General features: G+C 41.7%; 2 protein-coding genes across 3 annotated transcripts; both read right to left on the bottom strand.

The window, feature by feature from the left end:
• Window positions 1–838: 838 nt before the first annotated feature.
• On the bottom strand, window positions 839–6,442 carry cel.2 (carboxyl ester lipase, tandem duplicate 2). Its single transcript, XM_080476812.1, has 11 exons — window positions 6,364–6,442; window positions 6,109–6,256; window positions 5,878–5,997; window positions 5,607–5,804; window positions 5,404–5,534; window positions 4,617–4,724; window positions 4,395–4,509; window positions 3,277–3,463; window positions 1,782–1,985; window positions 1,196–1,405; window positions 839–1,104 (listed from the first exon to the last, which is right to left on the bottom strand). The coding sequence occupies exons 1-11, from the start codon at window positions 6,427–6,429 to the stop codon at window positions 921–923; spliced, it is 1,671 nt and encodes a 556-aa protein (XP_080332938.1). The 5' UTR covers window positions 6,430–6,442; the 3' UTR covers window positions 839–920.
• Window positions 6,443–7,841: 1,399 nt separating this feature from the next.
• Window positions 7,842–16,782, bottom strand: gtf3c5 (general transcription factor IIIC, polypeptide 5). Of its 2 annotated transcripts, none has more exons than XM_080476813.1 (11): window positions 16,436–16,782; window positions 14,036–14,234; window positions 13,069–13,264; window positions 12,795–12,975; window positions 12,489–12,593; window positions 10,959–11,073; window positions 10,608–10,688; window positions 9,932–10,020; window positions 9,023–9,105; window positions 8,661–8,803; window positions 7,842–8,203 (listed from the first exon to the last, which is right to left on the bottom strand). In XM_080476813.1, the coding sequence occupies exons 1-11, from the start codon at window positions 16,649–16,651 to the stop codon at window positions 8,022–8,024; spliced, it is 1,590 nt and encodes a 529-aa protein (XP_080332939.1). In that variant the 5' UTR covers window positions 16,652–16,782; the 3' UTR covers window positions 7,842–8,021. The 2 variants fall into 2 exon arrangements, with proteins under 2 accessions (XP_080332939.1, XP_080332940.1); XM_080476814.1 differs by having other exon boundaries at window positions 7,945–8,471; window positions 16,436–16,779.
• Window positions 16,783–17,543: the final 761 nt, after the last annotated feature.

Genomic DNA, 17,543 nt, shown 5'->3' with positions numbered 1-17,543 from the left:
CTTTCTATGGATATCTTTGAGAAATGGCTTTCTTCTTGCCACTCTTCCATAAAGGCCAGATTTGTGCAGTGTACGACTGATTGTTGTCCTATGGACAGACTCTCCCACCTCAGCTGTAGATCTCTGCAGTTCATCCAGAGTGATCATGGGCCTCTTGGCTGCATCTCTGATCAGTCTTCTCCTTCCTCGAGATGAAAGTTTGGAGGGACGGCCGGGTCTTGGTAGATTTGCAGTGGTCTGATACTCCTTCCATTTCAATATAATTGCTTGCACAGTGCTCCTTGAGATGTTTCAAGCTTGGGAAATCTTTCTGTCTCCAAATCCGGGCTTTAAACTTCTCCACAACAGTATCTCGGTCCTGCCTGGTGTGTTCCTTGGTCTTCATGATGCTCTCTGCGCTTTAAACAGAACCCTGAGACTATCACAGAGCAGGTGCATTTATACGGAGACTTGATTACACACAGGTGGATTCTATTTATCATCATCAGTCATTTAGGACAACATTGGATCATTCAGAGATCCTCACTGAACTTCTGGAGTGAGTTTGCTGCACCGAAAGTAAAGGGGCCGAATAATATTGCACGCCCCACTTTTCAGTTTTTTATTTGTTAAAAAAGTTTAAATTATCCAATAAATTCCGTTCCACTTCACGATTGTGTCCCACTTGTTGATTCTTGACAAAAAATTAAAATTTTAAATCTATATGTTTGAAGCCTGAAATGTGGCGAAAGGTTGAAAGGTTCAAGGGGGCCGAATACTTTCGCAAGGCACTGTATATTGTCCCCATACAGCATACATGCATACATACAAGACACCAAAAAAACCAAACAAGAAAATTGCATTTGTAGCTAACTTCCTTTTATTTCTATAAACAGTGATTGACATAACAGTTCAGGTGTGCAGGTGAGAGCAGGAGGTCTTTATTCTGAGACTTTTGAGGGCAAGCTCTGAAGCACGCTGGTCCAGAAATGCACATAGCGCAGCCTCATCCTCTGTCCCACAGAGTTGTTGTCTGTATCATGATTGAGTTCCAGGAACTGGTGTGTGTTGCTGTTGAATCTGGGCCAATTGGCGGGCACATTCAGATTTCCTTTGTTGGGGTCTCTGTGGACAGAACCAGACAGACGATGCACTTTTAAAAGTAACCAGTGAGTGATTCAGGTTGTTTTTATGTTTTTAATCTAAAGATTTATACCCAGTCCTGGCAAAGTTGGTCCAGTAGGCGATCATGTAGCCAGAGATTTTGCGATGACTTGGCCAGTATCCCAGCGGAGTTGTGAAGGGCTTTCCGAATACATACTGCAGGTCATCAGCGTGATCAGCTCCCATCCAGCTGGGGTAAGGCGTGACAAGACCACCCATACGGTTGGGCTCAGAAAAGAGATAGGAGTATGTGCGTCCAGTTCTGTAGTGCAACGTGGAAAAAAACACAATATGGCAGTGTATGGCATAAAGCACTTAATATCTTCAAACTCTTCAAACCAACCCAGCAAATATCTTCATTTTCAAAAAGGATCCTATAGGACGACTGTCTTCAATGCCGCCATGCCTCATTAATGCAGTGAAAAGATATATATCCTCTGCATGTTGATTCTGGTTAAACTTTTCACTTTACTCAGTGTGGATTTAGTGATAACCTTCTACGCTTTAGTTTGTGGCTTTGTGCAACATTAGAAACAGTTGTAGGTGAAGGCAGGACTGCAAATAAGGCTGAAGTTTGTTCCTATTGTGCAACGAGCCCTCAACAGAGAGACACCTTCATAGCAAGATTTTGGACTTACGTGGCCGCTGCAGCGTGAAGATAAAGAGCGGTCTGAGTAGGAATCAGGAAAATGTAGTCCGTTCCGATGGCCACAACTGTTTTCTTGATGGTCTCCCTGTTAGGGTTGCTTCCCCAAGTTGAGGAGTAGGTGGAGAAGGCCTCAGTGGCACCAGCCTGGCCCTTCTCCTTAGTGTAGGAAGCCAAGAGAGTCTTTACATCCTCACTGCAATCAACCAGAACATCAAGGTTTCATACTGAGGTTTCAGTAAAACAAAATCTCATGAACAAAACTACTATTGGAAATTCAATTTTAGCTCAGGTTTGGTAATGTGCTTCGAGAAAATCTATCTTTAAGATTTTGTTGTGTCGCACTAACCCAGCGGTTAGTGTGAGACAACACACTGCAATATGTGTACTTTGATCATTTTAATTCAAATTATACCAGTAAACTATCAAACTGATCGCACACATTTAACCATTTGTAAATTCCCTTTATGTGCTTTAATCAACACATTATGAGTACTACTTTCCTACAGTACAGTGTTTTGCTTCCGATGAATGTACAGTAAATATGACTATTTTGGTGTACAGTATTTCAAAATTATGCTTACAGTAGTTTCTTGTGTACGGTACATATCTTCACGTACAGGTGATCATATTTTTTGTCTAATTAGGATGAATGCATCAGTCAGGTGCACTAACTGGTAAAAGAAGAGGCTTACCTGGAGCTAAGGGGTCAACAAATAAAGTGTTTATCCAATTGTAATGAACACTACCAAAATTTACACTAATCTTGTTATGATTCTATGCATTCTTGTGATTTCTTGAATGCACCATAATTAGTTTAGAACAGGGGTGTTAAACATAAGGCCCGTCGGCCAAAACAGGCCCACAAGAAGCTCCAGTCAGGCCTGCAAAACTATGGCCTGATTGGCGCCTCAAACAAATTGACCCGACACAACACTTGAGACCCAAGCTGAGATATCAGCATGATACTAGCTAAGCCATGCTGTCAAGGTGAGTTTGTAAAAATATGCATAATGCAACACTATTGGAGAAGTATTTTTGGCATTTCATTGTATTTTGCACCAAAAAGTTTAATTAAAATTGGCTTTATGTTGAGCTTGTAGTTATTTTTGGTTGTAATTGTTTGGTTTTGCAATAATATAAGCATATTCATCACCTATACTCTGCACCACAATGAAGAAAACGTTGACAGATTAAATTTAAAAGTTACTATGGCACTAGTTTACCCACTCACAATGAAATTGGTCCATAAATGGCCCTTGAACTACACCCCTGATTCGAAATAAAACATTGATAGATGCACAAGTTATTCAAACACACAACTACATCATGCCCCTTGATTTTACCATTCAATTATTTCTTGTCATCATGATTTCTCGTCAGGAGTTAAAGGGTAGAAGATACTGCTGGGATAAGGCTTTCCCCTTCATATCCCAGATTTCCCCAGCTCTCTCCAACACTGCACGAACCAGATGGTTGGAACTCACATAGGGGTGTCCACCAGCTGAGAGTTGACGGAGGGAACATCTATACCAGTGAAAAGATGTCCGTCCATGTCGTTGACTCCGGCGATGTAGTCAATTTCAGCTGCGTTGTGGAACAAGTGCTGAGGCTCATCTGGCAGGAAGTCGCCATCGATGGTGGCAGACAGGACCAAGTTGGTCACAACGGGATCTGATGAATGCAGGAAACAGTTTGGTATATTACTTCATACTTGAATCGATGTTCCAAAGAAGGAATGTTTTCACATTAGCTACATCAAATAATGTTGCACTTCATTTTATTAATGTGAAATCTGAATTTGACTGGTTCAAATCTTACGGGCAAAGAACACAAGAGCACAGGCACAACATGTATTTTTGTGTGCCTGCCTCTTTAAGAGGTGAGGCTCAAAGATTACAGTCCTAGTCAGCGATTTTAATTTTTAATTCTATCTGATTTTTAGCACGTAGGAGGTCCTGTGCCGTTGGGAGCACGTGCACAAAAAGCACATCAAAACATGTAGAATATTCGAGGATAGTGTTCTATAACTTTTGTTGACAATTTGGCAAACTGTTAATGCAAAAATTACAAGAAACTGCTGAAGATTTGCCAGTCAAAGCGGATGGAATTTTAGTGAAAGTGGGAGCGTGTACACAAAAAGCACATCAAAATGTGCAGAAAATTCAGGGATAGTATGCTCTGATGTTTGTTAATGATTCTGCAATGATTTTCACAAAAAAATGTAAAAAAAAAAAAAAAAGAAGAAGAAGGTTGTGGTTTCAAATACAGGGCCTTTCTGTGTGGAGTTTGCATGTTTCCCCCCGTGTGTGTGTGTGTGTGTGTGTGTGTGTGTGTGTGTGTGTGTGTGTGTGTGTGTGTATTTGGGTTTCCTCCGAGTACTCCGGTTTTCCCCACAGTTCAAAAAAACATGCACCGGGGGTCCCTGAGCAAGACCCTCGGCCTCCGCAGCTCCTCAGGACACACTTGTAAAAGAGATTATTAATCTCAATATAACTGATGTGGTGATCACATTAACTTTTCTATCATAATGCATCACAATAAACAATGATTGAATTCATCATGATGGTACAAATGATGAATACTGGGTGTTTAGAGTGCTTACGGTCTGGGGATCCGGATATTTGGATAGTGCCTGCCATCGTCAGAGCCACTGGATCAGTCATCTTCAAACAGGCCGCCATCCTGTTATCAGTGGGGCAGTTGACCTTCAGAGCAATCTGAAAGGTGGGATCGAATCATCATCAAAAGGGCTAAAGGTATGTCCATCTTTGAATTTGTTTTAGGTACTCCACATAATGAGAAAGTCAAAGGAACTGATGTGTACCTCCTCTGCAAACCTGCGCGGGTTTTTGTTGACCGCCCACGGACAGAGGGCGACGCCGCTCTGGGAGATGGCCCTCTTGAACAGGCCTTTATTGTGGGGAGTGACAGTCTGTTGGGAAACAGAAAAAAAGATTCATAAATGAACCATCGAAATCACCCAAACCACCTCAAAGGGGAACTACAAGAATAATCAATCATCTTGAAAAGGCCTATCGCTTATAAAAAATGTTGTAATGCACGAAGATACATCTGTTCAAAAAGTCCATATAATCATCAGACGTTCAAAAAAGAAAAAAAATCCCTTGTCGGTCAAATTTGTGCAATTGCTTTCTGATTGGGGCATGTGTTAGTTGAAAGCATATGTTGTGATGGGACTTTGGGATTCTTGAAGACCCTCGGTGCGGCAAGTGCTTTGCTCTGCATAACTTCGTGGAGCTGTCGGTGCCAGAGAAACTGAAAATAGTTGTTTGACATCTACACCTCGCTGATTAATGATTGTTCTGACAGGGTTAAACCATCCTGCTTGTTTTCCAAAGGCCTTAAGAACGTCTCCTCACACCATAGCATAAGATAGCATGAGAGATCATTGAGGTGTGAATAACATAGGACACCATCACCAAACCTTAACGGTTCTTATCATACTTCAGATTATAACTTCAGATTATAGATGGAAGGAAATATCAAAACCTTACTTATAGCAAAGGTTCAAATGTTTGTTGGTTTGACTATATTATAAAAAATTTAAAAAAAAGCAATATTCTGAGTGTACGATAAGATAAGCTCCACACCTGGAAGCTAACACTCGCTCCACCTGCAGACTCTCCGAAGAGGGTGATGTTGTTGGGATCTCCTCCGAATGCACGGATGTTCCTGTGAACCCAGGCAATGGCAGCTTGCTGGTCCCACAGACCGTAGTTTCCTACCAAGGCCACATCATTCAAATCAGTTGAGCGTAAATGCTTTTAAATCTGGCTGTTGTTGTGTCACCTACCGGGCATGCTGGAGTCTCCAGTGCTCAGGAAGCCCAGAACTCCCACACGGTAGCCCAGCGTCACCACGATAACGTTTCCTCGGTCTGCGATCTCCTGCCCGTCGTACAGATAGTTATCCAAGAAGTTGGCTCCCATTGAGCCTCCAACCAGGTAGCCTCCTCCGTAGAGCCAAACCATGACGGGCAGATTAGTGGACACTGCAGGTTGAGAGGGGAGTTGTGGCGTTGGTCTAATTAAGACGGCACTTTTCAGGCGTTTGTAGGTCTTTACCTGAGCTGCCATGAGGAACCCAGATGTTCAGGTAGAGACAGTCTTCACTGCCTCGGTGGTCATTCTGGAGGAGGTTCAACTGAAGACATCTCTCCCTGTACTCCTTAGCCCTCAGAATACCTGATCAAAGACAGACACCGTGTAAGATTTTAGAGGTTGAACTGAGCCGATACTTTAATATTTGGCTGAAAATGTTAAATCCACTGGAGGTGAGAGGTCTGGTCTACACACCGTCCCAGCCAGGGTGACGCCGAGGTTTCTGGAACCTCCCAGGAATGTCAGCGAAGGGAATCCCCCTGAAGCGGTCCATGTGACGGCGGAACCCCAGACGAAGGCTCTGGCCCTCCACCATCCCCCCCTCTGTGTACACCACCCCGAGCTGCAGACAGGAACCACAACAACAGGCAGCAGATGGACGTTACCCGCTGAAGTCATCTTTCTCGGTATTTCGATCACTTTGGTTCAGATTTAGTTTCCAGCACTTACAGAGGTCGCAGAGACCGTCTCCAGGAATACAGCAACGGCCACCAATATCCCCAGCTTCGCCATCATGACTGACCAAACTGTGGAAACCAGGTGACTACAGGACACACTTTTATTCAGGAGGCTCCACCCCCAAACAACACCTGACCCACCTGAAGACCATGGGCCGGCGGGTTTGTAGATATGACGTAACATTGAACTACTTTATGCTGAATGTGTCGTCCTCAGAATTAAGATGATCTCAAACTCCTGAAAACTTCCCCTTTTGGAGAATCTATGTAACCACCACCACAGACTGGTCCGGGTTTTTGCATTTTCTGAATGGAAATCTTTTTAGGCTCCAGTACGTCCATTTGACTCCACTGCAGTTTGCTCTTGACCTGAACATTCACAGAACACCATTGTTGTGCTTGACTTCACAACAGACTTGTTATATTTTATGAAGTACTTGGGAAAAGAATGACTCTGCAAGAAATACTCTTTATGGAGGAGAGATTACTTTAGTGTTTTGTTTGTTTTCCAGCTTGCCTATCAGGAGTTTACACAGCTGCTGACCTGGTTTCCAAGTCACACAAAGGCTCCAGTCGGAGAAAGATATCCACCATTGTAGTATTTTGAATTTACTTTATTCTGAGACTTGTGTGGGCAAGTCTCACACAAATCTTGTTTTCAATTCAATTCAATTATTTTCTAGCTTATACACACAACATTTCACATGTGTTGTGTTTTTATCTTTTATGTTTGTGGCTTTAATGTATCACCATTAAGATTAATGTTCAGGTAAAGAGTTCACACATTAAGCACACTAGTACCTCGGGACCAGGAGTGGAGACTCTTATATGTAGTATAAATCATATATTTACAAAGGTAATAAGGAAATAAAACCATTCACATGTTGAGTTGGCGACTCAGGGCCTGCTAACAGGCGTAGGGTAACGTCAGTGTATTCACGCCCTCTGATTGGCTCGTCGGAGAGTTTACTCGCCAGCGCTAGCTGACTGCACCTAACAAAAATATAGTTGTGTTGATTTAATAGCGGTTTTGACGACCTACAATTGAACGCACCACACAGATTATGTTTCCCACCAGATTTCAAGACCATGAAAAGCTGACAGTTGTCACCCTCCTCATTTCGGCAATAGCCACAGGAGAGCCACAGAAGAGTTGTGCATTCTGGATTTTTTGTTATTTTTTTAATGAGTAAAGGAATTTATTCTGGCCATACGAGTGTCTATCTGTGATGCAACGGCTCTTTATACTGCATTTCTGCATAATAACATGGTTTTCATAGCCATAAATAAAGTTATTGAGGGGTGGATTGATTCAGACTGAGCACTAGTGAAGGCCGAAGTCAGAATGCACGGCCGCCACTGGAATTAAAGGACCTTTTGTCAGCTTACATAATTGTGGTATTCCTAGAAAAGGTTATCTCGAGCCGGCTCAGGGGCTTTCCTAACGGAAAAACATACATACAACTCACTGAATGTGGAGAACTTGTTGCTTTAAAGGGCTCCGAATACACACAATATTTTAGATTAATCAATCACACACACCTTCAGATTAAAAAAACGACACAGGTCATTTGAACACTATTGAAATGTATTTGCAAAACTAGAAACATTCAGCATCGTAGCCATGTTTTTTTTGGCTTGTTTGTTTATTTACAAGTAATCCAGAATTTCAGTCTCCATCTCATTTTCACTTCCTTCAGAAGGAAGAAATTCATCTTCTTCATCCTCCTCTTCACCATCTTTATTGCCAATATCCTCGTCTTCCTCTGTAGCCCTTTGTGTCATGGACTGTAAACCTTTACGTCTCCTCTTCATAAGGAATTCTGGTACATCTGGAAGAGAGAGTGAGACTAGTTAACAGAGCACACTGTTTAAAAGTGACACGTTTGTACAAAGGGCCGCCCCTGGCGTTGTACAAACTAGCTTTTGCCTCCTCTTGGTATTTTGTCAGAACAATTTTAAATAATCTTTAAAACACAGACGTCATTCGTGCTCTCTTGTGGGCGCCGTTGCTGGCACATGACGCCACTTAGAACTCGCTGGGTCGTCTCGGGGATCTGTAACGAGTACGAGTACTCCGCGTATCCCTCGTTTTTCATCCTGTTTAAATCACCAACCAAAATAATCTATGTAGAATTAAAGTGGGGCAGGATTTTGACTGAACATAACATTGTGGATTTCAAAAGCATCTCCGCCCTCTCAGTCTCTAGTCTAATACCCATAACTTAATCCAATCCAAGAGTTGCTGTGGCTGAAACTTTCTAACCAAACCACTGATCGTATCCTCACCGGGTTTATTAGCTCGGATCACCTTCTTGATCATGGCTGAGATGATGTCACGCAGCTTGTCGGTGGTTCCGCGAACACACCATCCGTCACGCTCGTCACACTTCTGCTCGTCAATGCTGTTCTGCTTGATCACTGTTTGAATACTGAGGAACCACGAGAGAGTTGCATTATACACTCCCACCTCACCAACGGGACAGCAGCTTTACTGTCACGTCAATGAATCCATGAGCTCAGATATTAGAAACTGTTTCGACTGCGAAAATGAACCTACAAAGAAAAACTGAGGCGCACAGTTGTAACTCTACAATCACAATATTCAACATTATTAATCTGGACTGAGGCTTTTATGACTGGCGTTGTACCTTTCCACATCCAGATCGCAGAGCTGGTAAAACATCTGTCTGTGAGGAGGCAGCATTCCCTCTTTAAAGATGTAGGACGACTCCTGTAGAGGTGAAACACAAGTATTCAGTCCGTAATCAAGGGGACAATATGATGATCAGTCTTAGTCTAAGTTTGAAAAGCACAAGAAAAGAGAGGACCTACAAGCTTACTGTGCTCAAACATTTACAAATCACCAAATACATGCAAAATAGCAGGTTTGCAAAACTAGGGGAATTTTCAAAGTCAAAAGCGTTACATGGGAATAAATGCAAATGTAGGGGAATGTATGTGAATAAACCAGGAATTTACTAACTGAAGTTTGGCTCCTAATAGGGAACATATTTTAGCATAATCCAGACTAAAACAGCCAGATTTCATGCGACTACAGTTGAACATCTATGCCATTAATAAGCAGTAGACTGCAGGGCTGTTAAGGCCATGCCCCCTCCAAGCACGGCGCGTTCCTCAATCACATGCACACGTGATTTCTAGAGTTCTAGAACAAACTTGTGAGCCCAGAGCACAAGAATACTGAAGCCACACATTTCAGCTAGTGGATTGCACAAAGAGAAGTGAGTTTTGATTGCATTATGTGGTGATATAATTTACAAACTTGACGTATTACTGATCTTTAACTAACAACTATTACATGTAAATGGTCGGGGTGTTGAAATGAATTGTTTCTCCGCTGCATCGCGACGCGGACGATCGATACAGTGACAAAACATAATCCATTAAAACGAATACTTCCAAAATTCCACAGCTTAACTGCCCATAAAAAGTTACTGGAAAGAAATGCCTGTTACCCGTTAAAAAATAGTAAAGTTGCCATGAAGCAAAAAGAGCCTGGGCGTGTCTTCAGGAGAATGGTGGTGTTTTTCACAAACCTTCAGCTGGTATGAGATTGGCGTTGGCTCTCGGCTGGTGCTGGCACCCTCCTGACCTGGAAGATCCATCACACTGGCTGGAGCGGGGCCTGCGAGAGGAAAACACCCCAACATATTGAGTTCAGGACTTAAGTCTTTAACGTGTGAGAGAAATCTATCTTCTTTATCTGCGTCTATTCACAATCATGGCAACATGAGAGTAAAGAAATGAGATGAAACAGGTGCATCTCAGAGATTCCAACAAAACAACCAGACCATCCCGCTCCACGGCTCACAGAAACTGTGCCATCCCCAAAACATACATTTAAAGCCACCAAACTCTGGAATCAGCTCCCTGACGGTCTGAAGCTGTCTGTAGACTGGAACACTTTTTGTCAAAACCTAAAAAAATCACATTAGGTAAAACTTGCTGTGTCGGCATTAGTCTATTTTAATTGTCCATTGTACTGTTCTATAATGTATTTTAGTATTTTGTATGAATTTTAGGAATCCAGGTGTTGTTAAGTAATATAATTATTGTTTAATTGTGATTAGTTCACTTATTTCTTATTAATTGTGTTTTATTTCTTTGTGAATTATACACTTTTGCACATTTACTCACGTCACAGTCCTAGATGTCCCACATGTCCCACATGTCCTAATGTAAATAAGCAGGTTCATCTGAATAAATGCTTACCTGCTTTGTTGAACGTGATCGGCAGAGTGTAGTTGAAGGCGCTCCTTTTGGCTTTCACTGGGATGTCACTGATGGAATAACCTGAGTGGAGCGAGAAAAGACTCCCATCAATCTTCTACATGACAAGCTGATTTTATTAAATCACTGTGGAGCAAAATTAGCACAAAAAGAAAGACCAGACAAGTGGCAAAATATGCTGCCGCTCTGCCCGTTCTTAACAGCCCACAAGCCGTTGAGAATGAGAATGAGAAGCGTCTCATTTCCGTACCAGTGCCGCTATCGGGGCATCCCTACTTTACAACTATTCAGTGAAATGAAAAGCTCAAAGCTGTTTGCGTCGAACTGTCTTACCGTGCTTGGTGCTGCAGCGCATCCTGAAATCCAGCAACTGGTATTTCTTGGAGTCCGAGCTCTTCCGGGGATCGTAGCCGAGCCTCACCCACAGACTTCTCCAAGGTCCCGTCACCTGGGAACACAAATGTCCTGTGTAATCTACACCTGTCTGAATTATTCTGGATATCTTTTCCGAGTGTAAATCTCTCTATGAGCTTATTGTAGAAAAGAGATGACTTGTGAATGGATGTTTTGGGAAGTCGACATGTGGAGTAATGGATCTGTGTCTGCAATGAGATGTGTATGTTTAGGACCTTTAAATGTCTCCATCCTCCTTTCATTCAACTTGACTTTTACAAGTGGATTCTGCTCTTCTACTGAAAAACAGATTTCTCCATTACTCTGTATTCTATAAACTCCTAGTGTAGAAAAACAGGCTCACTTTAGTTTACCCAGATCCCAAACAGTCCTTGTATTGGTGTGACACAACATTAGTGTTATAAAGGCTGCATAGCTGAGGACACACAGACCGGGACGCTAGCCACGCAGCCAGAAACGATTCTGGAGTTTATATTGAAGGAAAACTGTCAGAGAAATATCTGTTGTGGCAGAAAAGGAACAGTCCGCTTGTAAAAAAAAAAAAAAAAAGTCTGTCTTTGTAGAGAAGTCCACAACATTACAAGCACATTATGTTATGTTGTTGTATTGTGCTCTATGTGACGAGGAGTTCTTTTTCCTAAAGAGTAACACACTGTGCCCCCCAATCGTAGGGGGCATAGTTTGGGACCTGCCTTGTTTTTTTTATCTCCTCTCCTTACCTTCTATTCTTTACTCTCTTTTTCATTGTAAATTTCTCCGTTTGCGAGATGAATAAAGGATCATTCATTGTTCGTTCATTCCCTCACTCATGTATGACGCATGTACACGTTTACAATAAGGATAATATTTGATGTTTCATGACTACAATCAAGCACAGCGGACATTTTTCAAATCTTCAATCTTGTAAATGTCCTTTTCTTACCAATAGTTTGTTGCTCTCATAAGCTCTTCAACGGTTCTGGATATTTCTTAAATGTCTCTCGTTTGAAATGTTACATATCACACATTGAAATAACATTTCAAGACTCAGGAGAACTCTTAGAATGTATTTGGGATGACTCATTGTTTATTCACATTATTTATGCTGATATTCAGTTTTTATTCTGCGCTGCCACACTTGACAATGTGTTTTTCTCTGGTTGCACAGGGAGTAGAAATGTAAAAAATTATAAAATTTAAAGAAGCAAAACCTTCTGTTGTGGCAACAATTGTGTAGGTGAAGATAAAACACAAATCACAATTTTAAATGACAGTAACTGCTTTTAAAAGAGCCATTTTTTTATACATCTAATTAGAAGCAGCTCTCAGTACACAGCATACAATATTATACATTACACAATACATTTTGCTTTTATTGTAGCCAGAGTTTCCATTACATGGTTTTCAAAGTAAATGGAGTTAAATGACAATGCTCTATCTGTCAGGGTATACTCTGTGCTATGAGCTCACCATGTAGTAGGCATAGACGGGCAGCAGCAGCTTCAGTTTATCAGGGTGGAGGTCGACGTTGGCCTTGACGCCGTTCCGTGACCAGATGGGCCGGCTCTCAAACATCTAGGTACAAAAAGTTTGGCTTGAGATAAGATATCCACTCAGAGGATGATGGCAGAGTCATACCTGTGTAACATTTCATTCTCCGATTTGCCTTTTCTGATAACGGCGGTGACCTTCAGTGGCCCTCACACAGAGGAGGAAACAAACTCACAACAAAACACGGCGTGTGTTCCAGACGGCGTTAGCAGCTGCACCACGCACCTTTTTCAGCTTCTCTTCAGCCTGTTTTTCGTGCGCCTTCACGCACACTCGAGTCCAGTTGGTCCTGGCGACCTCGAGGCTCTCGCTGGGAACGGTGGGGTCGCTGTAGGCCACAAATATGGCATTGTTGGGACGGCGAGTGCGATTCACGCAAATGAAGGGCGAATTCATGGCCATCTGGCTGTGAACACATTGAAAGAGGACAGATTACGATCCTGACAATGTGGCTCATGAGGGAAGTTGTGAGGTTTAATGTGAGGCCGCCCGCACTGACTTCTGCTGGACGTCGGGTCGGTAGAAATAATCCACGGGAGTGTCGAGGCGAGAGAAGATGGCCGGGGGGAGGAAGTAAGCCACGGGCTGCTCGAAGAACTCTTGGTTCTCAGATTTGCGGAGGATGATTTTGTCGTACAGGGATGTGTTTTTTTGGCCTTGTGAGTGAACAGCGAGGTACTGAAAGTCTGCCATCCCTGCAGGATAAAAAAAAGTGTTTTTTTTAAGTTAAACTTTTCACTCTAAAAAAGTTCAAATATGGTTGAATATCTCCAGGTCACGGATACATAAAGCCATCAGGGATGTGGCGGGAAATTAGCATCAAACTGTTCGGTTTTGTGAAAATATCTCCATTTTCTTCACGTATACTCTGCACCACAACAAAGAAAATGTTTAAAGTTTAAGATGCAAGGTTATTATGGCATTATTTCACTGGTCCGACCCACTCCACATTAAATTGGGCTGTATGTGGCTAAAAAGTGACACTCCTGGTATAAAATAACAACTCGAGTTCCCACCTGCAACTAGTTGTTAACTTTGTCTGTTTTGATCATTTTTCTTTGACCTTTGTTTTTCGGACTCCTGGTTTCAGGTGTGATTTAATGTGGAACTAGAGAAGTTACACGTGACCCAGCTTCATTTGCCTTTTTGTGGTGTAACTTCCCGTCTGATCTAGTCTGCATAGACGACTGAAACGCTTCAGGAAAGTGGCGTGGCGCTTCTGGCAGACACAGAAGCATTGTGCCCCCCCCCCCCCCCCCCCCCCCAGTGCTGCTACACACAGAGTGTCAGTTGGGGGAAATTGCATATTTGCCACAACTTCTGATAGAATCACCAAGGAGGAAAAAACAATTATTGTTGTTGATCTTTTCAAATGTCACTTTAGGGTCAGATCATCATTCAGCACACGCCGAGTTAAAAATATGCAATTTGAGAAGCTCAAACTGAAACTACTCATTCAAACTAACCTTGGAATTTGTATGTCGTTCCAATTACTCCAAGTACGTCCATGTGGATCTCGGCGTCGTTGGGATCCTTTTTTCTGACCCGCCGCCGCACCCTGAGGAGGAGGTTGCTGGAGGGGAAGCGGTTTCCACACGCTGAGTGACAGAAGGGGTCCTGGGGTCGGAAGCGAAGCTCGAGGCGTCTGTTTGGGTGAGCGAAGGTCTGTAGGGTTCACAGAAGACGCTCATTACACTCCAATCCAATTTAAGTACAGAAATACAAAGAGGACAAAGACAAAGTCTGAGAAAATGCAGATCTCTGAAGCTAAACCTCTTGTGCCAGCATGTAAAAAAACTTCCCAGAATATTTTCAGACCCAAATCAAGTCTTAATATCTTCCTTGATGGATCAGCTTGTGTGCTCAGGACTACTACTTCGTTTCAAATGTTCATTTCTGGCAGTAAAGTTTCCCATCCTGTAATCAGTTTTTATTTTTGTGAAGTGGATCAAGTGGTACAGAGGGTGGGTGGCAGTTTGATTCTGCTTCAGGCTGCAGAACCCAGTTACAAGCTGCACGTTTCAGTCCTGGTTTAAGGTTCTCTGATTGACACCTTCTCCTGTTACTGTGTTCATACAACTCATCTTTGGCTCATCTGTTTCGTGCAAATTTTCTTTCCAAGTCTTTGTTTTTGAAGGTAAAATCTTTAGCTTCTCTTCAGTCTGAAATTGTTACTTCCTATATGCTGAGTTGGTTATTTAGAAATGACATTTTTTGCTTGGCAAGATGTGGAAAAGGCGTGGACAATGAGACTGAAAGCTTTGTATCCAGACTCTTGACTCTGACGAAATGTTTATGTTATACTGAATATATACCATGGCTGTCATCCTCCTATTAAAGTTTATAGCGTCATATCAGCCTATGTGGGCTGGACACATGTGTGTATGACACTTCAATAAAAATATTCATTCATTCCTGAGAAAACTCTTTCTCTCCTTGTGGAAATGCAAAGTTTACCTAAAGTTATAGCAGCAAACTGCAGATTCATGGGATATTTTGTGGTTTTGGTGAAACTTCATTTTGTAGGACCAGCTTTTTGACAGATTTGGGACAAATTTTTGGACACATCAGCATTTAGAATGAAATTTACACGACTTGCAGAAAACCTTTATCGCTCACAGATAATTCCTGTCACAGCGTGAACCTTTATTTGAAACAAAATGGGAACAGATAACGCCCTGTCTCCTGGCAGACCTCCAACGCAGGTGAAATGAGTGCAATCTCTTTTCTAAACATGGTTGTATGTCTTTCGACATTGATAGCAGTCAGACCTACAAGCAGATGCTGTGACAGGTTTAAGTTTGGACCGGAGACACTCCATTTTTAGATGGATGTATTCATTTCAAATATATCCTGGAACTTTTAATTGGCTCTTTAACGACAGGTCTAATCTAAAAGATAGAAGAGGAATGTCTTGAAACACCTTTCTGCTGGCCAAATTAATATTTCACCTTCCCTCCCTAACCTGCTACCAGCCAATCACACTTGAAAGATCTAATTAGAATATGATGCAAGAACTTCAAAACTTTCTGTACAACCTCCTAGATTACATCTAAAGGTGACTGCTGACCCTCTGATTTGCAAATCCCTGGTGGACACACCCACTCATGAACATAAAAGGACAGAAGTACCCTCATCCGCTAATGCCTGATGCCCAGCTCCTAGACTGGGAGTCACAGATATGTACAACTTGTACATGCCTGCCATGTATATGTCTCCTCTATATATCTATAATCCCTTTTAAATATTCACAACACAAATTGCATTCTACCCAGTAGATTCATCAGTCTGGTCATACCCAAAGCCTGTACCTCATTTCAGCTTTCTACTGCAACAAACCTTCAGATTGTCTCCATTTATTCCACAAATACCACACAACCAATAATGAAGGATCTACTGCACTTGCTTTTAGCTTTTATAAATTTGTCTCTTCTTCTTATAAATCACTGTATAAACAGCAGCGAAAATACCTGTTCTACGATTGAATTATTGTATGTATATACTGTATTTGTGTGTACGTTTTTTCTTTGTGCCTTCATGCTGCCTCATGGACAGGTCTTCATTGTAAATGGCAACTGGTTCTCAATTGCCACACCTGGTATAATAGAGAGGAAATAAAACACATAAAATGTAACTGTGGGGTTACTTTTTCAGCTGTGTGCAGTTGTGTTGGCGATTGTTTTTCAAGTTGCATTTTGTATTTGTAAAGTGACTCTTCTAAAAGTTCTGGTATCACCTCAATGTTTTGAAATGATTCCTTCAAGTTTGTAAACTTGCAAACTGTCATGTGTGGGTTGTCAATAAAGTCCATGGGGTCTCCTCCTGTTTATCTAACAGACGGTAAAATCCAGCAGCAGTCCTCTTACTTTAGTCACAGTTTGCTCGCCTCCCAGAGTCTCCAGCATCTTGTCCACGCTGCTGAACACTCCGGGATACTCCACACACACCAGCTTGTTTTCTGGGACCTCCACGGTGGACGTTCCGCCGGGGACCCGCTCACCTCCGGACTGGCCGGAGAGGCTCAGCTCCTTCAGGGTGAAGTTCAGCTTCACCTCCAGTGACTCCGACATTTTATCCTCCATGAAATATTAAAAAAAAAAATTGACGAATAGGGGATAAAATCTACATAGAAGCGTGTAAACACGCCACTTTCAACAGTAACACGGAAAAAGCAGCGCCATGCGGGTTGTGTCCCAGTGCAAAATAACACCGTGTAGAAACACGTTGCATAAAGTAATAAGTTCCCCCTGAAACCAAAGAAATACATTTCTCCTCTGTCGTTAATCCTAAAGTTATATAAAACACAATTTAAAATTTCTTTCGACATATTACATAGTTCATAACACTTTTTTATTTTAAAACTCGTGAAGTCATAAATGAAGTCTAATATTGTAAATAATCAATTTGCCAGAACTATATAATATAATATAATATAATATAATATAATATAATATAATATAATATAATATAATATAATATAATATAATATAATATACATTTACTTCTAGGGGCAATTTAGGGTCACCAATTACACTGAAATGAATATAAACTAAGTGGACTTACTGATATAGCTAGTACACACATGAAACATAATTACTTTATATCTCTATAATTTGCCTGTTCTTTGGTATTAATCCTTACTATTTTTGTCTCAGTAAACTACTCCACGAAACATATATCATAAATTTGTTGAAATGTGGTCTCGGTTTTGTATGAAGGTATTTAATCAATAGCTTGCTGCTATGCATGTTCTGGCCTCAAGATGGCAGTATCCAAGCAAAACCCATGGAAGTTTAACCACATCAGAATTCTGTGTGATGCAGCAACTCATTTATAATGAGTTTGTCAAATGACAGTGACAAAAAAGGCTTTGGATTGTATGTCAGAACGGGAGTTGGTAAAGAGGATTTATGTGTTGTCCCTCCCTGAAACTGTCAACAGACTGTCATCCCCTCAGAGAAGAAAGAAGACACC

This window comes from Lipophrys pholis, assembly GCF_963383615.2.
Source record: "Lipophrys pholis genome assembly, chromosome: 12".
Classification (NCBI taxonomy): Eukaryota; Metazoa; Chordata; class Actinopteri; order Blenniiformes; family Blenniidae; genus Lipophrys; species Lipophrys pholis.
This window is presented reverse-complemented; position numbering and strand designations above follow the sequence as displayed.